Here is a 27256-nt window from a genome sequence, read left to right as displayed (position 1 = left end):
TATATCAGATTTTGTATTCTAGAATAAACTCTCCATTAGGATGTAGCATTATTATAATACACTTACAATATTGTTTCAACATATGCATATATGTACATATATGGACATGTTTGTATATACATACCTACATAAGTATATGATTTGTAGATAGTATTTTACTAATAACTTCTGTATCTAGTTATAAATATTGATTCTCCTCTATGTTTTCCATCTCTCACTGTCCATTTTTAAGTTTTTGGTAATTAAAGCTACAAAAATTGGAAATCTTTTTCCTTCTAATTTTAGTTCTCTAAAGCAGTTCTAAAATCATCTGGCAGTGGTGGTTTTTGAAGACAAATATTTCCCTTTTTTTTGGTCTGAGACTGGGACTTGAACTAGGTACCTGGCACTCGTGCTCATTGGATAGCACTCTACAAACTGAGCCATACCTCTGACCCCTTTGTTTCTTATCGATTTGTAATTATATGTTTTCTATTTCTTCTTGAGAAAACTTGGTTCGTTTCCACCTCTTTTAGTAAATATTCTCTTTCATTCGCTTTTTATCAATTTAAAGCTAATACTATTTTCTAATTTTAAAAGCCAATGAATCATTTTTTTCTTTCTTAATATTATTGATTGAGCTTTCTTTTTTTCATCCTCTCTCTTTTTGTTTTTTCCAGTCTCATTTATTGACAAACATCCCTAGGCTTCTGTGAATCATCGCTCTTGGCTACTCACTGGAATTTAAGGATTGGAATGGGGACTGCAGAAGGATAAGGATAAGGAGGCCTACAGGATAAGCACAAACTGAAGGCAAAAGAAAACTTTCTGGTGCAAAGAGTGAGTTCTACACATTTTGACTGGATATTAGAAGCTAATCATGCCTTGTTTTCCTCAGCTGTAAAGTAGGACTTAATATTGTATTTATACCCATGGAAGGTTAAGAGGATCAGATGAATTAATGCCAAACAAAACATTCAAGCCATCTCTGGTAGCATAGCCAATCCAAATTATTGGCTGTCATTGGTCTCATCTGTAAAAGAGATATGAAATAATAGACTCAGGTTAGAAGAGCTGGAACTAGAGCACTGAATATAGGTTTACCCTGGATCCATTCCATGGTCTCTAGTTCTTGCTCTTCTTACCTGGTACTTCTTACACTGAGTGACCTCCTAGTTCCAGCCTGAGAATTGCATTGAGATCTCCCCCAAGCAGACCTAGTATAGAAGGCAATGCTATGGACTCCAAGGTGTAATGGTAGACATCTCATAATCCTCGCTCAATGATGTACTTGATCACTTAGTGAGTATCTAACTGTCTAGGTGTAAATCCTGAATGAAAAAGTGTCAGATCAACTGTCAGTCCTAATGAATAATTTTTTTTTCAAGAAGAGATCACATGTCACCTACTTTGCTGTGTTAAATCAATAAGCACATCCTGACCTCTCTGTAACTGAAGCTAACTCTATGTTCAGGTGCCTGCTGGAGCTTCTTAGGTCTGCATTGTCTAGGGAATATCCACCAGTAACCTGTGGCTATTTAATGAAAGTCAGTTCCTCTACCATACTATGCACATTTCAAGGGTTCAGTGGCCACACTGACCTATTAGCTACAGCATGGTTCAACCTTTCCATCTGTGCTGTAATCATCCACGGAGTGATGTTCAAGTACTCAGGGAACCGACAACCTACTCACACAGAGGAGACTAGATATGGCCTACACTAAACATTCTTTACTCTTTGAAGCAGGTTAAATGCCTTACAATGATCTTAATCCCAGGAATCTGCCCGGAAATAGAAAACTTTAGGAAGTTTGAATAAAGGAAGTCTAAATGAATGCGATTGACTATACTTTTTTATATCATTCCTAGAAGGCTATACTGTCTTTCACATCTCTGCCACTCATGTACTTGTTGATATAAAATTAGGAAAATATCTATTTCCTTACTACTATCAGACCTAAAACATTTGTCCACGTTGGCCACTTTCCTGGAATGTATTGCTGGTCATTTTCACTGCTTTTGCTCTATGGGGGACATCTTTAGCAAAAACACCATCCCTTCCCAAGCAGACCTGTTAATAATAGATAAGTCATGATGTTTCCTGTTGTGTATGAACAAAGTATGAGAGCCACAGGCACAAGCGCCAATGTGTCAGACATGGACCAATGGTCCTTGGATGAACTCAGAGTGACTCACCTCTGATGAGAGGGTGAGGTGTACATGTGTTAGAATGAGAGCCGGGAGCCAAAGGGGCTGGCTACTCCATAATTTCAGGGTGCCTGTGTAGTAAGTGGATGACAGCTTGGAAGAAGAGATCAGGGCAAACTTCCTACCCTAGAAGGTCCTGCTGGAACCTGGAGGGTTAGGCAAGGACTTTATAATCAGCCAAATGAGCCGAAGTGTCCTGGTGCCTTTTTTATTTTATTTTCTGTGGGTCATGGGACTTGAACTCTGGACCTAGGTGCTGTCCCTGAGCTCTTCATCTCAAGGCTACCTTACCCCTGGAGTCACAGCCCCGCTTCCCATTTTCTAGTGATTCATTGGAGATAAGAGCCTCATGGTCTTTAGTGCCCAGGCTGGCTTTGAACCTTGATCCTCAGATTTTTTTTTCTTTAAGTCAAAATGTAGACTTCTATGTTTTGTTATATTGCTGGTACTGCTTGAACTCAGGGCCTCCTGTTTTTCACTGGGCTGTTTTGCTTAAGGCCGGTGTTCTACCTCTTGACTCATACCTTCCCTTCCAATTTTTGGATTATTATTTGGAGATGAGAGTCTCATGGACTTCTTGCCTGTGCCGGCCTTCAAATCATGATTTTTAGATCTCAGCTTCCTGAGTAGTTAGAGTAGCACCTGTGAACCATTGGTGCTTAGCCTAAAATGTAGGTTTCTTTCTCTTCCAGAGTTCAGATGAAGGCCTCCTATAATTTCTCTTCTGTTTATTCCAAGGCCATCCTGAGCAGGTGGTGGAGTCTAATGCCATGGCTGTCTCCAAAGTCCTGTTCCCATCCTTACCTCTGGGTCTCATTATTCAGAGAAAGTGCAGCATGCTCCTTTATACATACCACATTTCAACCAATATGAAGCTAAGCAAAGCCGGTGGAATCCTTGGAGGCAGAGGACCAAGAGAAAAATTAGAAATCTCTGTTCATCACCATGAGGTTTATAAATAAATGTAGAGCTCAGAATCTAGAGTATTTTCCTGGATCTTTCACTTCCCTGAGCATTCTACCATCAGTTGTCTCCCTTGATCATCGCAACATCTTTTCACCTTTCCTCCCAAATAACTCTGACATGTGCCCACTCTGCTGTTCCACCAGCTGAGTCAAAATGGTCACTCACTACCTTGATGACAGGCTTCTCACCCTGCCTGTAGGCAGTAGCCTTCTGGAAAGCGCTGTTGGAAAAAGCAAATCCAAACTCATCACTTCCCCACTTCACCTCTCTTCTTGTTTTGGATAATAACCAACAAGCTGCATTCCTTGAGGCACTCTAATCTCACTTAACTCCCTTCCCTCAACATTGCAGTCGTGACACAAAGGTTTCCCGCCCCCCATAAGAAGACAAACAGCTTCCTGCCTCAGGGCCTTTGCACACATCTTACCTTGTGCCTGAATGATCCTTTTTCCCAATTCTTTCTTACCTCATCAGCTCATGCTCACCTTCCATGTATCAGTTTAGTCACCACTTCCTTTGCATGTGTCACTTTAGATATGAAAAACTTCTACCCCCGGGACTAGGTCAGGCTGAGGTTTTAGATTTATAGGGGTGACTACTTGATGAACTCTTTCCTATGAGATTTAAGTACTGGTGATATTTATCATTTGCTTACCATCATATTTAGACCTCTAAGCAGTATTATCTGGCAACTGAGACATAAGTACATCTTCGTTGACTGATCTAATATATAAGAACTTTTGTGGAAATGCTGGATTCAAGTCCTGATCCGGTCATTTGTTACTCGTGGGCAAGTTGTTATGTCTATCTGTTTTGGTTTTCTCATCAGTATAATGGACTACAGCCATGTTCACATGATGTTGTGCAGATTAGAGATTAAATACAGTAACTGGATGAACATCCTTTTCATCATCATCATCATCATCATCATCACCATCATCATCATCCAATTTAGAGACCAGAAGGTAGACAGTCCCTCTGGACCCTTCAGGAAGAAGTGACAGACAGACCAAAGGAAACAGATAGTAACATTTTTTATTAAATATTACAGTGGATCAAAAAGTACAAAATATCTCTTGCCTGCTATGTGATTGGGAAACTATTGGCACGTAATACAGTATCAAAAGCAGTAATAAGTACAATTTGGAAAACATACAAAATTGAGTGTTTATAGTTGGCTCAGCATTCTTCTGGTAGTGTTTAAAGTAATGCAGAGGTTACTCAATAACCTCTCCATTGGGAAACTATATAATATCACTGGGCCATGGTACTATATACAAATCATCACCTTACAGAGCATAGAGGTTACATAGCTGGAATCACCAAAAGTATACAATATTTACAACACAGTAAAGTTTAAAAAAGTATAAACAGCCAAGAGATTATGCTGCTATTCTTCAGACATATTTCAACCATGGGGAGACAAGCAGAAATATCAAATACATCAACAGTCAGCACTCGAGTCGCAGTGCTCAAGATCATAATTGCAATGTGTGGGTCTCACCAGGGCAAAATCATTCCCATTTCTCTCTAGAATTGAGACACGAGTAAAACCAGACCAGAGGGGCTTGGCCGACCAACACCAAATGTGACTTTGTGGGACAAGTGAAGAGAAATAAATGGTTCTCTTTGAAGGCACACTACACAAAATATCTTTCTTTTGTGGGATCACCTCAAAATGTCCATCAGACACACTAACACAGTGAAAATACAGTACTTTGAGAATTCATGCACCAGGTCAGAAAGTTGTAAAGTCAGCATTTGAGTTTGGAGAAACCCTTCTGTATATGCCCTGATAAACAAGCGAATGTAAAAGAGCTTTTTCTAGCTAGAAAATAAATAAGTCAGTCCTGTGGCAAATATTCCAAGTTCAAATCATTCATAGAATAATACTTAGCTCTAGAACTTGGTTGGGCTGGTTCTTTCTTCTTTTTTCTTTTGATTAAAAGTAAATTAAAAAAAATATATTGACTTACCAAAAGCTGGACCAGAAGTTCGTATGGTAAGGTTTTTAAAAATATTATTTGGAATCTCTGAATCTCCAATAAATCACGGACTTTGTGCATTTTGAATTGCAACATTTCTTGGAAGCCACACTCAGTAAATAGATTTATGACTCCAGTGCCAATTAGATTCCAGTTTCCTTTGCAGAACCACCAATAACAATGGTTTGATTGCACAAAGACGGACTTGTGCAATTCCATTCAATAATAAGGCCCCTTGAACTCAAACAATGCAAACAAAGCCCTATTTAAGACTTTTTAAAATGTGGTTCCTAGCCAATGATGAATTCAATGTTTTTTTTTTCTTTTTGAAAGATTTCCAAGATCTCTGTTCAGAGTTTTAAAACAAATAACATACAGCTTCTGTTGGGAACATATACCCCTCATCTCTCTTTATTTATCCTGATGTTTTGGCGAGGTCATGAGCTTCCTCAGACAGAAACAGTGAGTATCCTCTCAGAAGAGATGAGAAAAACAAAAGCTGGACTATGTTCACATTGTTTGAAAATGGTGTGATCGAATTCCAACATGATGAAACCACACTGAAATCGTTGCAGAGGGGAAAACAAAACACCTTATATTCCAAATAGATAGGTGAGCTCCATAGGGAAAATCAGCCCCCATTCTCTTTTGAGAAATGAACTCACAGAAACCACATCAGATCTAGCCCATGTCAACTACAGGGTCACCAGACATCAGACTTCCCCTTTCTTCCATGTCCTCTGATTCTATGACCTTTCCATCTAGTGCAACATTTTTTTTTTGTATGTATCCTGGCCAGTGTGATACCAGCTGGAATTGAGATTCCCCTCCCCCCATTCTTGTGCAATAGCAGGATAATCTGCATTCACACATTTATAATCTAAATTCTACTAGTCTATCTATAGTTCTATTAAATATATATGCATATATATATATATTATTCCACAGGAAGGTAAATAATTAATTGAAGCAAAATGGAACTCTTAACACTGGATCTCTACATTCTTTTGTTTCCACCTTTGGATAGTAAGTATGTTACATGGGATATTTGGCTTCATATCATGGAGACATTTTCAATACAAAAGCACGGCATGCATGGCTTTGTGTAAGAGCCGCAGTTTCACTGTTACTGGTTTTGCTTAGTTTTGCAGTCGAGTTATCTATTTGTTACCTATTTAGAAGTTGAAAATTGTCATCAATTTCCATAGACTTAAATATCTCAGAGGTAAAAGACTTGGTTAACTATGGTTCTAAAGTCTACTGGTAGTGTTGGGCGAGGAGGGGGAGCGTGGGCCGGGATTCGATCGAAGCACTTCTCAGCAGGGCTGGGTGGGATGGGAAAGAAAATCCACTACCGATCCACTTTCAAAATAGGAAAGTTGTCCACCTCGCTGTTACATCTCAGGAGCAAATAGAATAAAGTGGTGAGAATAGCAACAGGTATTCTCTCCATCTTTGGATTGCACGAACAGCTTGACCACTCACTTCCAACAATAATAACAAGAAAGAAAGAATAATTGCTCAGTGGATGGAACTTCCAGGTGGCTAAAAAATCCTACACAAACCACCTTATTGTATGTGTGCATGCACACAAAACTCACACCCATGCACCCAAAGAGAACGACTCTTTGGAAATGGGTAATCCAGTATGCCAATAATTCCAAGAGGAGGGAGAGCCAGTCAAAAGCCAGCTGATGAAGCAGTAACTGACTAGAACTCAACAGGCCATAGTCTAGGGAAGCTGGCCCATGGTTAGACCTTCTGTTGCTCCTCCTCCTGCTAGACAGTTGAGTTCCATTATCTTTCCAACCCCATCTCCCAGGTCATTGAATGGGAGCAGTGCCAACACCAATGTAAGTCATTCTGGCTCCTGTTCTAATTTTTGAAATTTCTAAAATATCTGTGCAGCTCATATGTATGTCTTCTAGGTTCTGTTGTTATGTGGTAGTTTGCTGCCAGTGAGGTTTTGGTTTTTATGATTCCTCTGGTATACAGGACAGTTTCACAGCCTAGATAAGGTTAGTACAATGCTTGATATTTTCACATCACCCAATACTTCAAAGCAAAGCATTTGGCTGGGTAAAGCAGTGTGTACACTCTTTCAATTCTGCCATTGGTGAGGAACAAAACCTGCCAGTTGCAGGCTTGCAAAAACAGAACCTTCTTTGCACCACTGCGTGCCCGATTGTTTTGTTTTCATTTGTTCCACTAGACTCAGTTGCTTCAATTTGTAAACAATAACTTGACCACCCAAAGCTGCTCAAAATGGTAAAATGTGGAAAAATTATAAACATACATCAACAACTTGGACAGTCAGTCAGCCTTTAAAACAAATAAACAAACAAACAAACAAAAAAACCTAACCCTAAAACATAAAGGACCTTAAAACAAAAGTGATACTATTTCTTTCTTTTTTTTTTTTTTAAAGAAGAAAGGAGTGATGGAAGGAAACAAGAGGAACTGGGGTAAAAATGGAACTACCTGTATATAAATTAGGTGAGCAAACAATGATATTGGTAGATCGAAGAAGCAAATATATACAGTTAATTTAACAGTGTTTACTTCTCTGGATTGTTTGATAGTGTCAAAATGAAAGATCTATTGACGTTTCTCTATACATTGCATTGATCGAACTTGGAGAGTTTTATAGAAAAAGGGGCAACCCTTGGCTATGTTTTGCCAGTCTTTTTTTCTGCCCCTCCCTTTGAAAAGCCTGCCCCTGTGTTTTTTGCCCAGGTTGTTTCCTGATCATCCAAACTCAAATGGGGTTCCTTAATTTCTTCCTGGATATACATCAATCCCCTCAGAAAGACCCAGATGCAAAAACAAATGATCTAGAGGAACCAGGGCATCCTTGTTGGAAGGGGATCAAGGCTGACCAGCCAGGCTGCGGTTGTCCCAGAAAATCAGGCAGATTTCACATCCCCTTTTGGCCTCTATGGCTGGGGACTAATCAGATGCGGCCCTTCCCTCCCCAGATTAGAAGGAATATTCATCTTCTAACTCTGCAAGCCATCACCCCAGGATGAGGTGTAAAGCTCCATCACTATGCTGGCCATTTAGGGATCCCATGCAGAGCGGGATTTACAGTTTTGTACTGGGGTGTACGGATGACAGCTGGGACGATGGAAAGGCAGCTTGAGGATTGATAGCAGCAGCTAAAGGGTAGATGCTGTTGTGCAAAAGGTCCCCGTAGGAACTGCCCACAGGTGTGGCGGCAGCCAAGTGTCTATAGAGCTGCTGAGAATTTGTGGGGGATGTAAAAATTCCTCTTTGCATCACAAGCGAGTGGAAAGCCAGGGGCTGCATGAGTGGAGAAAGCACAGTTTGGTTTTTCAAGTACTGCAGAGAATGCGAATATCCAGCCGGAAGCCGGGAATTGAGGCTCGAGCTGCACAGGTTCCCAGAATACAGGCCTGGGAAGATAGGGGAGGAGAGGGGAAGCTTGTGGCCTTCTGATCCAGCCCCTGAATGCCCACCATAGGCTGCTTTGCTGCCCTCACTCTCCTGCTCAGAGGCCTTCTCCTTCCCGGACATTTCCTTGGATGGATCCAGAGGAGACACAGCCCGGGCCTTTTTCCCAGCAATCACGAGGTCCAAATCCTCCAAGCTGCGCTTGATGGGGCGTGCTGCCCCAATGTTCTGAGGACTCATTTTCCGATGCAGGATAGGATGGACCATGCCTTCCATCTTTCGGAAATTCTCTAGTCTCACATGGTGAGGTCTGCCGGCTCTGGAAAGCGACTCAGCGTATTTTTTCGGGGCTGACATGGTCATGGGAGATACCCTGCAGGCTTTAGGGTGACCTTCTCGACTCTGACTGCTGATGACTTGGAACTGGGAGCTGCCTTTGCTTTCCTGGGGTCCTGTGGCTGAGTGAGCCAGGCCCAGGACTTTGCCAGTTGGTTTGTGTGGGTTCTTGGGAAGGCTCAGGTCCGTGGGCTGGTCATCTGTCGGGGCTTCTGCAGAGGCTTGCAGCTTCTTGTCTTGCAGATGGAGAGAAGCGAGATAGTTTACATGATGCTTTTCCTGGTGTTTATGAGAAGGAAAAGAACCATTCTCCGATTCCCGGTACATGTCCCTGGAAGAGGGATACTTGGACGTCTGCTCGTTGTGAAGATGGTGTTCTGTGTGACGGTAGAGGCTGTGCAGATGTGGAGACGAGTAGAAGTCTGCCAGGAAGCTAGGCATGTGGGAATGGGGGAGCGCCCTTTTGTCTAAGAGTTTCTCCTTGCCCTCCTGAATTTCTTGCTTCAGGACGTAAGAGTCAGCCAAGGAGCTGAGGTGGTGCTTGGAGAAGCTGCAGCGATGGGCCTCGGATCGACTCAGTTTGTCGTGCTTGAAGATGTCATTCATGCTCTTTCTGTCCTCCGAGGGCTTGCTCTTGAAGCTCTGGACGTGCTGAATCACGGAGGGCCGGCTGACCGCCATGGGGTCAGTGCTTTGGCTGTGGTGGGCCTGGGACAAACCAGAACATAAGTCATCCCTGGCGATCAGCTTCTTCTTGCTGATCAGAGGAGGCGGGGAGCCGTAGGGATAGCTGCTGGAGAGGCTGGCGCCACTCACTTGAGACAAAAGCTTTTTCTTGGCCAGTGGGGACATAATGCCTGGGTTTCCCCTGGAGTAGAGCAGGGGCGTGTAATTGAGTCCCTGGTGCTCATTCATGGGTCCGGTCAGGTCTTTGTCTTTGAACATGTCAAACGACTGGACCACGAGGACCTTGGGTGTCTGCTTGAGCGCGTTGTGGATGTCATCACTGCCCAGCTGGTCCACTTTCACAGTGCAGTTGGCGATGTAATCGGCCACTGCAGGGAGCTTGTCCTCTTCTACCTCACTCTGGCTTGCCAGTGATGGCTGTGTGGCAGGGAAGCTGGAGAAGGATGTGTCTTGGAGGTCATTGTCGGGGTTCTCTGTCAAACAGCAAGGTTTGGCTTCTGGTTGTGAGTCCCCCAGAGCACTGGCAGAGGCGAGGGATGGTTGGCCAACTGCAGGGGTTGGGGGTGGATCTCTTTCAGAGGTCAGGGGCATGCTGGGGAGCAGAGTTGCAGAGCCCTTCTCTCCTGCCTCATCCGCCTCCTTCTCACTAGTGGAACCTTGCTCAGTTTCACTGTCTTTCCCCGGGTCTGCTCTGGCTGGATCTGCTCTGACCGCCATAGGTCTCGATGCAAAATCCTGGAATCCTTCCGTTTTCTTCTTGATGTCTGCTGCCGGGAGAGGCTCGGTGACACTTTTCGGGTTTAAAGTCTCTTGTTCTTTTTCTTGCTCTGATGACACCTGATAAAATATTTCAGAAGATAGTCAGAAGAAAACCAAATACACCGACACGTACTTCTTTGAAATAAAATATCACACACAGCAGTTTGCCTTGAAAACAGGTTGTCAATCAGCTCACTGAGTTTCTGTAAGGCTTTATTACTCCCCAATCATGGCTCTAAACAAAGAAATCTAAATTACAGAAACATTAGGCAAATATGCATATTCGCTCCGGTACTTTATAAGACACCTATCAAAATAGCAAAGTGTTATGTTCTGGTGGTATACCATCACGTCACTCCTTGATTCTAATATATACTTTAATTCTAAGGTTGTCTTCTTGTCAAATCAGTCAATTATCCAAATGGGTTTTAAATTATATGTTGTGTTTTATGACACTTCTGAGAAAGAATTTTTTTAAGCATCTCTCTTTCAAAAATCTAACCAACTCCATCCACATCAACAACAACTAACAAACGGACTCTTCCCTTTGGAAGAGTGAATCCTTTCCTAATGGGTTCACCAGGACAGATGTACTGAAAATTAGTGATGGCGAGGTGTTAATAATTCCTGCTCAGCATCACATGGCAGGAAGCGAATGTGAAGATAAGAAGAAAGTATGCAGATGGAATCTGCATAGAGTATGGTCAAAGTCCTTCTTCGGTATGGCCATCTTTGTTGCTATTAAATCAGAATTGTCAAAATGCACATAATGAGGGCCACTGCCAAGTAATGCTTTTCTGTTCAGCCCCTCCCCCGCCCCCAAAAACCTTTTCATCCATAATAAGGATGCTCTTCTCTGTCTCTGGTCACAAAAGTTGGGGGCAAATGTTCTATCTACCATTTTATTGTGTTTTGTAGCAGTGTAAGCTTTGACCTTAAAATGTCCTTTTACTTTTCCATCTCTGACCAAACCAGCTGCCAAGGCTTTTCTGAATAGCCATCATTCTACTCTGAGATATCTTAGTGGAACACCCCCTGATGAAACTGTACCGAGTTAGTCTCTCCTACCCTGCCACATTCGCATCCCTCCAAGTCGGTTTGCTATCTGTGTTTTCATCTCTGAGTGAGGCTGAAGATGCTGGTTGATGGATATTTAGGAACCAAAGGCACACCCACTTCATAAAACTTTTCCTCAAACCCATTGAAGTATGTCCCAGTTTCCGAGCCATGTGTGTTTCCTCCCTTGCTTTCTTCACTAATAGCTGCCTTTTCTAGTACAAATATCATGGCGTGCTCTACATTACTAATCATCATTGGTCTCTTGAGCTTCTTGTTACATGAAAATACAGAATAATGAGTAAGTGCAACAGCAAATTACACTTAATTGTTAGCCTGGTGGGGCTACGGTTTGAAGTATGACTGGGAGATATTCAGCTCCACTGACATTTCTGTGACCTTGGCCTTTAGCTACACTGGAGACCCATACTTCCGGCTATAAAATAGGTGTGGGGGCTTTGGAAGATAGACAGAAAAGGGTAAAAGACTCTTTTCATAAGGCAATATTTTATGAACTGTTTCAGGATATTAAGTATGAAATGATAGCTTTGTACTATCTAGCTTGCAATCCAAATAGCTAAAGACTGGAGATGTGACTAAAAGAGATTTATCACCCCTCTATCTTCATGGAGTTCAGCATGTCACATAAAATTGACAACCAATAGACCAGGTGCAACGGGCTTGTGCTTGTCATCCTAGCTAGTCAACAGGCTGAGATGTAAGGATCACAGTTCAAAGAAAGACAGGGCAGGAAGTACAGGAGACTCTTATCTCCAGTAAACCATGAAAAAGCTGGGAGTGAAGCTGTAGCTCAAGTGGTTGAACAGTAGCTTTGAACAATAAAGCTCAATTTGGGGCCCAGGTCTTGAATTCAAGTCCCAGAACGGGCACAAAAACAACATACAAAGATACAAAAACAAAAACTGGCAATACAATCTAATCTCCAAACACAGACATTGATAAAAGTATATTTGGTCAATAACAAGGGTTTCTCCTGGAGATTGTGAGAGATTTTTTTACTAGACTCTTGAATCTGGTGGGACTTTATGAGCACTTTAGACAACCCCACATGACAGACATGGAAACTCCATATATTTACAGCTCACTCCCTGACAAGGGACAGTTGGTCTCTAGGAAACAGGGACCCTGAGAGCTGGCAAGGTTTCTCTTGACTCTGGGGAGCAAAGCTCCTCCCTTAGGAATGGTCTTTTTTTTTTTCTAGTTGATGGTTCCACACATGAGCTAAGGATCCTTCTAAAACTCACAAATCAATTGTTTCAAACTTCATTCGGCAAATGAACCGTTCAGAGTTTCAGCTGGCCCCTAAGCCCCCTGTTTGTCCACTGGTGCTTTGGCAGCATTTTGCATATGGTATCTAATAGAACTCACTGATCTGGAGCCCTATAATAAATCACCAGGCCAACAGGATAAAGGAAGAATGGAATGTGAGCCTTAACATGGAATTTCCTTGCTTTTGGCCATTTATGTTACAAACTTGCAGATGTTTAGAAGTCTGCACTGCCCTTTTTCCACCCTGCCCCTTCCTTTTTTAAATTATGAGATCTAAAAATAATTATAAATGCAAAGATATATATAAAAAGCAAATTTCTTCTCTTGGTATCAATATTGTTTTCTTACAAGGAAGGAGTCAGTTGAGTAAGTTAAACTCTATGGTATTTGTGTGTGAGTGTGAAACTAGTGTTTAATTAGGGAGTCTCTTACATGTTCATTATGAATCTGGTTTTTAGTGGGTGTTTAATATCAGTACCAAAATTCCCTCGAGGGTTGAATCCTAGAACATGGTGTCTCCAAATGTGGCTGCTAATATTTTTTTTAAGTTGTTGTTGTTGTTGTTGTTGTTGGTGGTGGTGGTGGTGGTGTGTGTGTGTGTGTGTGTGTGTGTGTGTTTTATGGACAGCTGTTTTCTTTTCTTTTTTTTTTAAATTCATGTTGAAATTTAGCCCAGATCAAGTTCTATGACTGGGCTTTACACTGACACTAATGGGTTTTCTACTAAAGAGCTGATGGGGGTTGTGGGTAACTGAGGCTTGTTTTAAAAGGTTCAGAAACTACCTGTTAATATGAGAGATAATAATGGCTTCAGAGAAACCACTTCAAAATTCCCCTATAAACAATATGTACTTAAGATCCTGCTAAATTGCTCTTAACTGAGGGTTGGGGCATGGAGGTCAATTATGGGAGGAAAACACACCTCTCAAGTTTTCCTGAGTCCTGCCAAGACACAGTACAGCGATTTCAACAGACCCTCGGAAGTCACAGCATCTCCTCAGAGAAACATGCTGTGGACTAGTCAAGGAACCATACATTCAGAATGGCATGCCTTGGTTTTGGAGAAGCCATGCTATTTGCTCCTATCTCAAACTCTCAGCAAATTGCTGTCAGTTTTGTCCAGAATGTCCTCCTCTTTCTAGACTCTATACTTGGTTTATGTCATTGTATACCACGTGTTGGATTTTAGTTTTCAACCAAAAGAAAGAGTTGGTAGAGATTTGGGAGCTCTTTTAGGAACCATAAGGGTTGGACTTTGTGGTTTGGAGCCTAGCCATCAGCCAGGTAGAAACACAGCTATGGATTTGGTTTCTAGGAAGCCTGGTATCCTGATGTCTCAGAGACAGTCTTCTGTGGAGTGTAGCTACTTACCTCCAATGTATCCTGCGGCTTTGGGGCATTCTCTTTTTCTTTCTTGCTCTTTGAAATTTCATGTTTGATGCGTTTGGCTCCTGATACTTTTGCTTTATTCTCATTTTCCTGTGAACTGTTCTCCTGCTTCCGAGGTTTGATTGGAGGCAAGGGCTTATCTTCCTCTCCCTTAATAAACCGTTCATATGGGAGGATTAATCTAAATGAAAAACAGAGGCGATGAAAAATCACTTGACCAATTCAGGAACATCAACGCTATGAAACTTTGCTTTCCTTTTTCACTAGGACAGTTCCTCTTATCTGCAGGGGATGTGTGCCAAGTCCCACACTCTAGGCCTGAAACTGAGGAAAGGACTGAATTCTACATATATATGGTATGGTTCCTACATATAGATACCTGATAAAATTTTATTTATGGATCAGACATAGTAAGAGATTAATAGCCACAATGAATAATAAAATAAAGCAATTATAGAATTATTCTAAAGTAAAAGTTATTACAGATGTGGCCCCCTGTGTTGAATGATACAACATAATATGCTTTAACTGTGGCCTGGGTAACTGAACAACCAGTAAAGTACAGGTGAAAGATGCTATATAGTATGATTAACTTGTTGAATAACTCCATCACATGGATATATTCTAGAAAGTTCTTGTACAGTTTGGCAATCTACTTGAGTAGCAAAAAATCGGCATCTGATCACTTAAATATTTCTTAGCAAGACAGACCTCCTTTTGGTTTTGTGGCTCTGTATAACAAGAATGGCTATAGAAGGACCTGGGGTGGACCAAGGGCCAACAGCCACCAAACAATCAAATCAATTTTTTATCAAGCACCAACTATATGACAAGAAGTGCTCTAAGCACCAAGACACAGCAGGGAACTACACACTTAAATATTATATTCTAGGAGAGACAAGTACAGGTCCAAGTATATTATGTAGAGTATTTGTACAATCTCTAATATATCTCTATAGAACATTATTATTATAATTATTATTTTATTATCTATAATAGAGGAGACAGCTAAAACCCCAAAGGTTAAATAATTTATCCAAGGGTCACATCACTCATTAGAACTGGAATTTGCAATCCTATTGTGCCTATCTTCAAATTTTTTATTTTTATTTATCTTGAAATGTAGATCCAACACTTGAAATTAGAAGGTCAAGTAGAGACAAGATGGGTGTGGCCAAGATGGCTGCACTTAAAGGGGAGGTCATGTGAACCCAGCGAGGTCTATTTAGGGGGTACCAAATAAAAGAGGGCCACAGCAAAAAGGAAGCAGACCAACCACTGAAGCCACAAAAATCAGAGGGCTGAAAAATTCAAGCATTTTAATTACATAACTTTTTAAACAAAGTGCATAAAATTGCTCTAAAAAGAGAAACATCAAACAGCTCTGGTTTTAATCTGTTTTCCCTTTGCGACCAGCTCTTGATCTGAACGGGAAAAAGAGCTGATGTAATTAAAAGGCACGGATTGCATTACAATCTCAGTTTCAACTTCAGTGATTAAAGTTTTTATAATGCATTTGGTATGATTAATGACTCACTGTGGGATTAATACAAGACTCAGCCTTTAAAATATGAACTTTAATACAGCAACATAATTTGTTTTAAATAAGACAAGTTGACTCAATGAAGAACATGTACTTGGCTTATAGACAACAAGAAATCTGTTCAAATATTGGGAATCCTAGTTTTTATTTTATTTAACCCAGGCAAAAAATCCCTAATTTAGAATAGATATGAGCTTTTTTAAAACATATTTCTCACTATGCATGGTGGATCTCAGTTACCTAAATACATCCAACTGTTCAGATTCGGAAGTAAAGACATGATCCCAAGTATTTCATTGTTTGATAACATATCAAATAAACTGTGGGAAAATCAAACCCAAATTTATAGTATATTAAAAACCAAATCCACTTACTGAGCATGCTTGGACAAGGAGGCATGAATAATACGTTGGAGCCCTATAACTGGCAGTGGGCCAGCAATGAAGCTCAACACAGCCCATGGGGAATAGTTATCTTCAGATCCCATTACAAACTGAGTTTAAACATGTTACAGCTGCTCAAACTGGAAACTGCTCTCCCTATGCAGACACACTAAAATAATATATGGCTGCCAGATACCTGCTTCCCACTGTAATATTGCAGTTAATGTTTATATAATAAAAAGCATAACTAAGCAGAAGAGAGGAAAAAGCAATCTTGTTCATACTTGAATTGACTGTCTCATCTGTAAAGTCCCCGACCTTCCCCCTAATTCTTTTGCCTCTAGTTCTTTTTCTCTTTCTGCCTTATTCTGCCAAGCACTATATTCCTTCTAATATTGGCAGGGACAGGTTCCTTATTCTTCTTCATCTTCTTTTTTTGTCCAGAAGCAAAATGCATTGAGTATTTTTAAAACTGGAAAAAATATTTTAAATTGAATTTAATGAAAACATATTTTATTGTTGGGCAGATAGGTTTGTTTTACTTTTGTTTTGTTGTCATGGAAACCCAAGGAGCTCAGAAGCCTGGGTATTCCAATAGTTACTATTTGTGGACACCACCCTTCCCATCTTTCCCCAGCTCCATCCTCTAAATGAGATGGTAACACCTTGAGGGATCCTACATTCTAAGGAAGGAGGAGGCAATGGAATGTGGGGAGCAGTATGAAGGAAAAAGTAGACAAGAGGGTGGGGGACCCTAGAGGAGGCCAACTCAGCTCTGTAGATAATGACCAAGGAGTCTTTCATTTTATACTACAACTTTGAAAGTTCATGAGGCAGAGCAACATTTTTATTTTGGATCTTTTTCATTTTTCTTTATGATTTTTTTTCTTCCTTTTCATTCAACTCAGCAGCTGGCAGACTGACAGTAGTGAAGAAAAAATATATATTTCAGTTTGCTGGTCAAAGGCCTAAAGCTAGAAGCAGGAAATCTGGAATTAAATGTTTCTTGTATCTGGAAAGAGGCATGACTAAGGTAAAACTGAATCCCAACACAAGCTCTGCATGTTCAAGGATTGGGGAGAGGGGGAGAGAGAGAGAGAGAGAGAGAGAGAGAGAGAGAGAGAGAGAGAGAGAGAGAGAGAGAGAGAGAGAGAGAGAGAGAGAGAGAGAGAGAGAGAGAGGAGGGGGGAGGAGGGAGGGGGGGAGGGGGAGGGGGAGGGGGAGGGAGGGAGAGAGGGAGAGAATATGCTGGTTTAAAGGTCAACTTAATGTTTTTTTCCCTTGCTAAATCATTGAAAGATAATTATAGTGGCTCAGGGAAAAAAAGATTCCCAAAATAAAACAAGAAAAGCATCAGTTAAAAGGAAACAAGCAGAAATATGACCAGCTAGGCTCTGAAGAACAGGGCTGGGTTTCACATAGCACACAAACAATCGCTGTTTCATAGAGCGATTTCCGTTTGGTGTAATTTTCACTGAATGTTTTTTCAGTTATCCTGTCATGGTACAACACAATTACCCCACAGGATATGATCTTATCATTTGATTATTAGAAGTTTTTACAGTACAAGAGGACGAAGGCTATTAAAGGTTTCTGAACATTTCAACATTCCAAGTACATGTGGTACCATTAGCATTAGCCAATACAAGGCAGCATTGCTCAATGCAGGACACTGTGTAGGTTTATATTAAATCAAGAATCCAGTATAATGCAATATGCATATGCCTCATGAATGATTATTCCTCAAATATTTGTAATACCACAAAGATTTAATCAGTTTCTAAACTGTACAGATGAAAAACAAAAATGCACCCAGCCTCTAAAGAATTCACTACACTGGAGACAGACTTTCAATAGCCTGCATCTCTTAGGAATGCAGGCTGGGTATTAGGTATTAGGCTGGAAATATTGAGCAAGCTAAGCAATATATTCATTAGTAAATCTGCAGAGATTTTTTTTCCTTCTCTCCTGATTTACATCTAGTCTGAGCAATTGAAAGCTGGGTAGATAAATGGGTCTTTATTATTATCCAGATTTCACATTTCAGATTAGCAAAATGCTTATTTATGATACCATTAAATGGATCTGAAATAGGTAAGCCATCATGTATTAAAAAATAACATCTTTTCATAGGCACAAGATTTGTAGCAGCATGAGATTTTATTTTTCCCTAGGAATAATACAAGAATAACATTTTCCACCCCAAAGCAGAAACAGTAGGGGAGCCTTTTGCTATCACGGAGATTCTTATTAAATTCAGTCACTGTGAAAAGCAAGATTTTTTTCTCCCTCTCATTCTTCTCCTTCTTTTTAAATAAAGAAGACTTAAAAATCAACCCAAGTAAAAATTAACCAATCAATGGCATTATAACCCTTGATTTATTAGTGTTTGAGCTGGTAAATTATCATCATGTATGAAATTGCGGGTTTGAAAAGATTTCAGCTTTGCTAAATCTCAAGTTAAATAATGGTTCTCAGTATACTAGCTTTTGAGATCTGCCTCATCTGATATTATAAAAAATTCAATACATTTCTCTACAGCACAAGTCAGAGGTCAGCAAATCTATTACAGTAATGTAAGTAATCTGGCAACCTGCCAAATCTTTCTCCCTTTTATTATTTTTTTAAACACTAAGGCAGATAATTTTATATTTACAAAGTCTAAAATCCCCCAGGGCTTTGCCTCTCTTTCTCAACACAAAGCAGCAGACTGGCATTAGAGAAATGTACATCACACATGTTTTCATCATTTGCATCTTATACAAAAGAAGAAAAACCCTTCCCTTTTATGCAGCATCCCCTCCCTGCCCTTCTCTATAAGCTGAGGAAAAATGATGTCAAATCTCATCTGAGTGAGTAACCACTAATGTCTCCTGTATTGATTAATGCTTGCATGGAACGACTGAACTTTTGGGCCAAAACATTTAGCAAACAGTGCTTAAGAGGAGAAATGAGAATCTAGCTATTTATAGAACTCTGAAAAATGATATTATAATAATGTCTGGAACCAATTCAACTCAGAAAGGAAAAGAAAGAAGTGGGAAATCTTTAGGGTTGTGTTTGAATCATGAGCTCACCTTAATTACTTTATAGGTACTTTTATGACATTTTAAACAAGTAAAAACCTCCAGGTTTAGATAGTTTGATGGTTTCCTCGGAGCAGCATATTTCAAGAGCAGAGGGAAATTGGTGTACATGATAGGTCAAAGATGCTACTACTTACTACTCCTCTTACACTATTAGGTGTGTGTGTGTATGTGTGTGTGTGTGTGTGTGTGTATGTATGTGCATATGTGTGGGGGGGTGTTGTGTGTGTATGTGTGTGTGCGTAGAAAAGAGATCACATATTGGTTCCACTGGGGCTTCGGACCTGATCTGATCCCAAATGGACTCATTACATCCCTGAGTTGATTCCAGGGTTGATACATTCTAAGGCTTGGCCAGACATTTTCCTTCACAGCCAGAAATTGAAAATATAACTTCTCCGTGAAGTGTGGGAAGCCATCTTTTGCCAAATATGGAGCCAATAGAAGGTATATTTTTCCTTCATGAGAGCAAAGTACAAAAAGTTTCCAATCTCACATAGTGCTCACCTCTCATGGTGCTAGACCACGACTATAAAAATGGTAGAAGTGCACCTAACAGAAAGCCAAATACACTAATGAATGATGTCAACGTGTGGAGAGAAGAAAATGTTTCCTCAGTGGGCACAGCACTGGGACACAAGAGCAACTGGATTGCTTTGTTTCTGTTCTTTTGACCTGCCAAGCCCCACTGGAGAGGGAGATGGGCTCCTCCTAATGCCCTCTGTTTTATGGTGTGAACTTTAGTGAAGAAGAAAAAAATAATGTGTGGAATGTGAGGAGTGAAATATCAGAAACTAAGAGAGCTGCGAAAGAGGCCTCTAGTGTCACTGTTTAAAGAAACAGGGTGGGAACTGAAAATTTTGAGTTTGAACTGAGCTTCAAATCATGCTGATATGCCTGCTAGCAGCAGCCTGAGTCAAGAAAATGGCAGGGGGAGTACAGGATGGATTCTGTGTGAATCCATATTTTTATTTTTATTTTTAAAAATGAAGTAACGGTTCACAGTGGTTTCAATTCAATTTGTCTTAGTTTAAGAGTACAATGCCTCTTGATGGATGTCACCCTTTCTTCATTCCTTCCCATCTATCTCTCCCAACCCTGTCTCCAATCCCCCCAATTTTCCTGCTTCACACGGAATATTATCACTGCTTTTGCCCATCCTTCCTCTCTCTATTCATCATCCCCTTTTGACTATACTCTCCTTTTACTTTTTTTATAAAAAGGAAGCAAGTGTAAATGGCATCATTTGTATTCTATACCAATATAGCATAAAGGTACAGGGTCCAATATTATCAAGAACCAAAAAGTAAACCAGAAAAATAAAAAAAGTCTCTTCCCTGGGAAAATGATCTGTTTACCAGGGAACTCTGTTACCTACTCTAATGATAGGAGAAGTGGAACCAGAGGGCTGGTGAATGGCTCATGTCTATAGTCCCAGCTATGTGATGAGGAAAATAGCAAGAGGATGGTCTGAGGCCAGCCTTGGGGGAAAAAAGCATGAGACCTTTGCGTGAAAAGTAACTAAAGCAGGAAGGGGCCAGGGCCTGGTTCAAATAGTAGTACATATGAAGCCTTGAATTCACACCGCAGTATCACCACCACCAAAAACAAAATCTCTCACTAATGAGGAAAAGTTTTGACACGCTTAATTACCACTATTTACTTTCTCCTGGACCTGGAGAGAGAAAAAGAGTTTTATCTCAGGCCCAGTGATAAGGATTGTGACATCTCTTTCCATGATCTTGGAATTACTGTGATCCAAAGTAAAGAAAAGAGAATATCAAGCCACTGGAACTCAGTAAGATTGGTGGCTTGGTTCCCACAAAGGTGTGTGAGTGTGGGAGGAGCCTCAAGGATGACTTCACCCTAACTGGAGTCACGTGGACTTTAGGGTTGTAGAAGAGAGGCAAGGGTGAGGGAATGGGTGGAAAGGTCAGGTTCTTCTATTTTTATTTATTTTGGGGTGGGGTGACAGGTGAAGAGGTGAGGAGGAAGGCTATTTGTAGTGCTAAGGATTAAACCCAGCGCTTTGTACTTGCCAGGACACTTCCAGTCAAGGTGTTTTTATACATTGTTTAGGCATTAGATTCATAGTAGTCATTATGTATAAGTCCCTATTAACACCAGACATGTTGATACCAGACACTTCAACCCTTGCAGAAGGAGATGTCTACAGATAGACTACTTTATTCTTTTATATTTAATTTTAATATATTACTATATTATTTTAGGGATGACAAAACTGACATTTAAAGCTAAATGATTAAGTAACTAGACAACTGTCCACAGCTATTAAGTCCCCAAGTTTGAATTCAAGCACAACTCTGCCAGCCTCTACTAGTCCCAGCTGCCTTCAGCTCAGCACACAACTATGTATCCGCATCGCAATATCAGCATAGGGAAGGGAGTGAATGATCACCTCTGTTCAGGTTAGGGGTATTTGCAGCTCCTAGGGAATTGTCTAAGAGATCAGAGTGAATGTTTTTCATCTCTCAGAGGCAGTAGGCCACTAAATACATTGGTGGTCATTCCACAAAAAGCTCACTCCATCAGGAGCAGCACCAGGGCTTGAGTACCATGCATAGGACTTTTCTTATATACTTCCTCAATCACCATGCCACAATTCTTCAAGAGGTGAGACCCAGCTGGATGAAGCCCAGCTTAATATTGCAATGGTAAGGGGAGCTCAACCATAGATCCCACATGAAATCTACCAATAGGAGTTCATCCTGAAACATGTGAGTTTTCCCATGATACCCCCTCACAAACTTCTTCAGTGACTTTGCTTCAGGGGTGTCTCCTTTCTATTTCCAAGGCTGTGTAGAATGATACTATTCCCCTGCCTTTCAAATGAAGACAGCATTGGGGACAACTGGAATGGGCTGAAAGTAGTAGAGTTTGTACTCTAGGGATAAACTTATGTGCTCCCAGCAGAGAAAAAAAAACAACAAAAAAATATAAGCAGCACTAGTTTTCCACAGGTCCAGTCAGCAAAACATGGCAGCAATTATTCTTCTCAATGAGAAAGTACTAACTCATAATGGAGTCACATGGATCCATTTCAAGAGCAGATGAACATTACTTCAGAAATAATAAACAAACAGAACTATAGTGTTTTCATTGAAGGCAGGCATGTCTATATGTAAAAACCAACCACCACCACCAACAACAACAAGAAACCAAAAAACCAGGCCAACATCTATTGCACTTGAGTTAGAATCTATGTGTGTTAGAAACCACTGGTTCCAGAGCTTCTGAAGTATTCCCACAGCTTCCCACAACATTTATGACTTTAGCCAGACTTCGTAATACCATGTACAAAAACAAAATGTTCCAAGAGGGTTTTTGGTGGATGAGTTAAAGATATATTTTAATGGTAAACAATTACATTCTTCTGTCATCTGATCCTTTTTTTTCCCCTGTCTTTTGTTTTTGGAAACATGCTTTCTGAATTTTCAATAGCTCCTTTGTGAAGGCATCTGTTACTCACATAATTGAAAAGATGTTTGTGCAGTGGCATGCTTGAGAGTACAGTTATTTAATCTTAATGATAAAGCCCCGAGGACAGAGAATCATACGTAGAAGCCTCTTATTATTTATCACAAAGAAAATGGGGGATGATACCTCATATACTCTCAAATGTAAATTCATGCTTGATGTAAACTGTCAGTGAAACATGGGGGCCTATAAAGTTTGTTAAATAACTACAGTTAGGCCCAAAGGAGTAGGGGGTGAAGGGGTGGGGACAAATACAGGACAATAAAGGAGCTTGACAAGGGAGAAGAAGAAGAAAAAAAAAACAAAAAACAAAACTGCTGTTCCCAAGCTTCCTGGGGGAGGGTTAGACAAAGAATTTGCTGTAGTTTACAGCATGACAGACATACTTGATTAGTGTGTGCCTTGAGGGTGTTTTTACACTCAACAGTGTAAACTCCAACTTCTATTAATTACATGTTGCATTTAGAGGCAAATTTAAGAATTTTTAAATAAAGTTGTTGTTTTTTTTTTTTTGTTTTATTTTATTTTTTTAAGAAACCAGTTTTTCTACTCTAGGGCCTGGCTAGAGCTTTGTTTTCCTTTTTCAAAGTTTCTGGCACTATTGGGACATTGGAAAGTCATCAGAGTATTTAGGGCATGCTGAGTGATAGTGTGTGAAGCCCTTGTGTATGAAATTGCCTGAGTATCCTGGGGGGGTGTCTGTGGGGGGTGGGGTAGGGGTGAGGTTCTTCGAGGAGGCTAAGGAGACCCATGCTGGCCAAGGAGACTTCCAGAATCAAGTTGAGGAGAACAAGGATGAAGTGAACTCTTTCCAGCCTGAGCAAATTTTATTTGGCTTCCTGGACTGCTGACTTTCGATAAAAAGCCAGCAGGACTTCTGTGGATTTGGGAAAGGAGAGTGTCTGGTGACAGGGCACAAAAGCGAGCAACAAGACCCTGGCCTCCCTCACAAGACAGTGTTTCGAAAAGAGATGCAAGAATGAGCACAGTCCACCCATGGGACCTCAGGAGTAGACTAGGACATGAGAAGGGAAGCTACGTCTGCTTTTGGTGTTTTGTGGTTTGGAAATTTCACCTTAGAAATTTAAACATCCCCTACCTCCTTAGAGGGGACTGAGTACTCTTTCTGTTTAGCTCATTGATATCAGCTCATTCTGGTCTTATTTCCTAATATGCTCACCAGGATGTTCTTCTATAGAACGTTCAAGAAAAGTAATATCCCACGGTCCTTAATCTGTGATGCATGGTCTTTATTGTTCTTTAAAGCCATCAGAGATTTGGGAGAAAGAGGAGCAGGGGGAATGCATGATATCAACCTTAAGTCCTAACCTCTTTAAGATCCAGTTCAAATTCTAGATCCTCCAGGAAGACTATTCCCATTTCTGATGGGAAGTCTTTCCCTGTTGAACCTGTTACTTCTCAGTTACAAGCTGCATTTTATAGCTTTAACTATTTACTTCTCTTCCATGTGTGTTGGCCTATATGTCATATCTGATAAATTAGTTAAGGAGCTGGGGGTGGCTCCCTGGAACTGCCATGTAGAGAAAGAATCTGAAGCCTTGGGCATGACAGGAAGTAGCATTGGTTTTCCTAGCAATTTTGCTAGGAAAAATTGGTAGCACGGGTATCTCCTCAGTGTCCGTCCCATTCTAAATGCTTCACTGTCAACCCTAAGCTGGGAAATGCCCATAAATTGTGCTCTGAGGCTTGGCTGATTGGAATAGAAAGACTTGGAGTGAGAGAGGAGCTTTGCTGAGCATCTGGAAGTGTCGGAAAGTCAAACATTTAAGTCATCTTCCAAAGGCAAGTCAGAGCCAATGGGCAGCCACAGAGGCGTTCATGGAAAGCACGTGTTAAGGGTTTGCAAGAACTGAGCCTTGGACAGTGATGTTCCTTTGAAGATCTCAGCTGTAGGGGCTCAAGCAGAGAGCAAGCAGCCTTATGTCAAGCACAGTCAACAGGGAACAAGGCAGGTTCCCTGTTGACTTACTGTGAGTCTTACTCACTCTGGGCCTGGTTAGTTTTGCATATGAAAAATGTTTTCAGAAGTATGGGAGGCAAAATATACAAAGCTAGGTGATGTCATATAAAAGAAATCTTGAGGACCGGGAAGGTCAAGAACCAGAGGCTGTATCTGATGACAGCAATGGTGTTGTCAGGTCACGCGGGCTGTTCTAGCCAGGACTAAGTGGACTAGTCTTGTTAGTCCTTGCTCCCTCCATGTTTCCACGTAGGCCTCCTGCCTTGATAAACACTTGACTCTGTGCCTGCCATGTAAAATAGCAACCCACTAAGAGCCTGAATGAAGGATTTATTGACATATATTTCCGATTTGTTGCTCACTGATATATGTACATCGTATATAAATATATATGATATGTATTGTATAACATTACATAACAACATATAATATTACATGTCACATGCAAATATATATGACATACATATATGGTTTATATCAGTGAGCAATAATCTTCATTTATTTATATCTATGCATATTGTAAAATATCAACATGAATTACTTGGAAAATAGAATTTATAAAAGAGGTATATGAAATATGAGCCCTGATTTCCTACTCAATTTAGTGGACATAAATCAATTCTGGTAAATTCCACATAAATGTATCTAAGCTAACTTGCAATTGCTATGCTTAAGTACTTTATAGTACTTAATAGTTCATGGACATGTCAGGAAACCTCATTTTTGTTGTGCAGGTCTGAGGAGGGGTATTAAGGGACCTCTCAAATATAGCATTCCAAGATCTTGCCAGTGAATTTCTCAATCCTGTATTTATTAGCTTTAAGATTATCAAAATAAACAGGGCACCAGTGACTCAACCTATCATCATACCTACTCAGGAGGCTGAGATCTGAAGAGTATGGTGTGAAGACAGAACAGGCAGGGAAGTTTGTGAGACCTATCTCCAATTACTACCACACAATCAGAAGTAGAGCTGTGAGCTAATACAGCACCAAACTTGAGTGAAAAATGCTATGGAAGAACACCCAGGCCCTGAGTGAAAGCCCTTGAAATAGTATACTTCCCCTCCCTACCACCACACACATCCACTCATGTCTGAGCAAATGAGCAAGAATATATGGACATGAACAGAACTGTAAGTCTCCTTATAACTCATAATTAGCAGAGTAGTCTTTAGAACCTGATTGATCTTTGCTCTTCATTTTCAGCACCACTTACAACATGCAGGTCCCCTCCCTATCTTGCTACCACCTTTAGCAAAAATAGAAAAGAAAGCTAGAAAGAAGACCCTCTAACTTTCTGTTGCTCTATTTCTGCCCAAGTGCATCTGGCCTGGTATGGCTCACCCCAAATCACTGGGAAGGAAGCTGCCTGTGCCACATAATCTTGTTCAAGGGGTGCTGCTTTCTTAGAAGGAAAGCAGAAGGTTAGAATTTGAAAGTGGGCATTACATATGCAAAAAGATGAAGTGTAATTGCTCATTTCCCTCACAAAGAAATACATTTGTTTATGATTTTGATTTTCTACATACTCAGAAAAGCACATCACAAAGTACTTTTTTTTTTGCCTTAATGCTCCTTTTAAAATCCTTAATAACAACTTCATGGGCTCCACAGAAACAAACCATTTAATTTATTCGGGAAAATTAAAACCAGTAATCTGGTATTCTGTGTAAAGGTTTTCCCCCTCCTTTACTTGTGCTTCAAAAACATTTTTTTAAGAAAAAAGAAAACTGCATGTGAAACAAAGCCTTTAAAATGAATTACTATTCCAGAAAATCAAGCTAAGAGAATTTCATAAAAGCAGCCATTTTGCTTTTTTGTTTCTCTACTGATAAAAGAAATTGATTTGGGCATTTTAAGTAAAGAGTTGGACAAGAAAAGAAAATGTTCTACTAGGGCGATCCAGGAGGATCTAAGCATTTTTTCTTTGGATTATACTCTATAGTAACTTTATCTTTAAATCCCAAGCAAATGTCCAGAATAACAATGTTTTATAAGCTTTTCTGTGTTTCAGACATCTATGTAGCAACAGCCTTGCGATGGGAAAACATTAATGCTTTTTATATTGGTAATCATCTGTAACATGAGCAATTAAGTACAGTACTAATGGACTATGGCCAGGAGCCTGGTACTAATATTAAAAACTGACAGAGATGAATAGGTTTGGAAGCAAAACCAGGCTGACAAAGACATTTTTATGAAGTGCTTGGACCTATTTGATTTAAACCAATCAGAGGCAAGTTTGGACGAGTCAGGCCTTCAGCGACAAAGATGCATTCACAAGCATTGTACAATTTCTGCGATGCCTTAAATAAAAACACCCATTGATTCTTTTCAACAGCCTGCACTTTCATTATTACACTCATTAATAAACCCATAGTGCTCAACTAATATACAAGTAACATTTTACTGAGGCGCTAGCTTTTTTTCCCCCTTGTAGTAAAATGAAAACATTTACTGGAATCGTGAACCACACTGCATAAAAAAATACATCAGTGGATAATGCACAGTAGACAGTAGATCACTCTTTTTTTTCCGCTCAGCTTCAAGAAAAGCAAGGTGGAGGAGGGAACTAGCAAGAGGAGCAAGACTTTCTATTCGACTGAAAAGAGCAGTATGCTATTCTGATCTGGTTTTGGATAGCTTCACAAATCTCCAAGAGCCTTTCCAGAGTTACCTGCCCAACAAGTTCCC

At 40.4% G+C, this 27256-nt stretch overlaps 2 protein-coding genes across 3 annotated transcripts in view; one reads left to right on the top strand and one right to left on the bottom strand.

Annotated features, from left to right (window-relative positions):
- Positions 1-7635, top strand: part of Rtkn2 (rhotekin 2) — a 130026-nt gene extending 122391 nt beyond the window's left edge. Inside the window, exons 15-16 of the transcript XR_016537838.1 lie at positions 660-819; positions 7567-7635. The gene's annotated coding sequence lies outside the window, so the exon portion shown is untranslated. The remainder of the gene's footprint in view (positions 1-659; positions 820-7566) is intronic.
- The window catches only part of Arid5b (AT-rich interaction domain 5B), a 181294-nt gene continuing 158210 nt past the window's right edge, over positions 4173-27256 (bottom strand). For both annotated transcript variants that reach the window (XM_090346390.1, XM_090346391.1), the window contains 2 exons: positions 14052-14250; positions 4173-10412 (listed from right to left, as the gene is read on the bottom strand). In XM_090346390.1, coding sequence (XP_090202516.1) covers positions 8223-10412; positions 14052-14250 — 2389 coding nt within the window. In that variant the 3' untranslated portion in view covers positions 4173-8222. The remainder of the gene's footprint in view (positions 10413-14051; positions 14251-27256) is intronic.

Source organism: Megascapheus bottae, chromosome 15 (genome assembly GCF_031878675.1).
Source record: "Megascapheus bottae isolate mThoBot1 chromosome 15, mThoBot2.hap1, whole genome shotgun sequence".
Lineage (NCBI taxonomy): Eukaryota > Metazoa > Chordata > Mammalia > Rodentia > Geomyidae > Megascapheus > Megascapheus bottae.
Note: the sequence above shows the minus strand (reverse complement) of the source record. Positions and strands in the feature narration are given on the sequence as shown.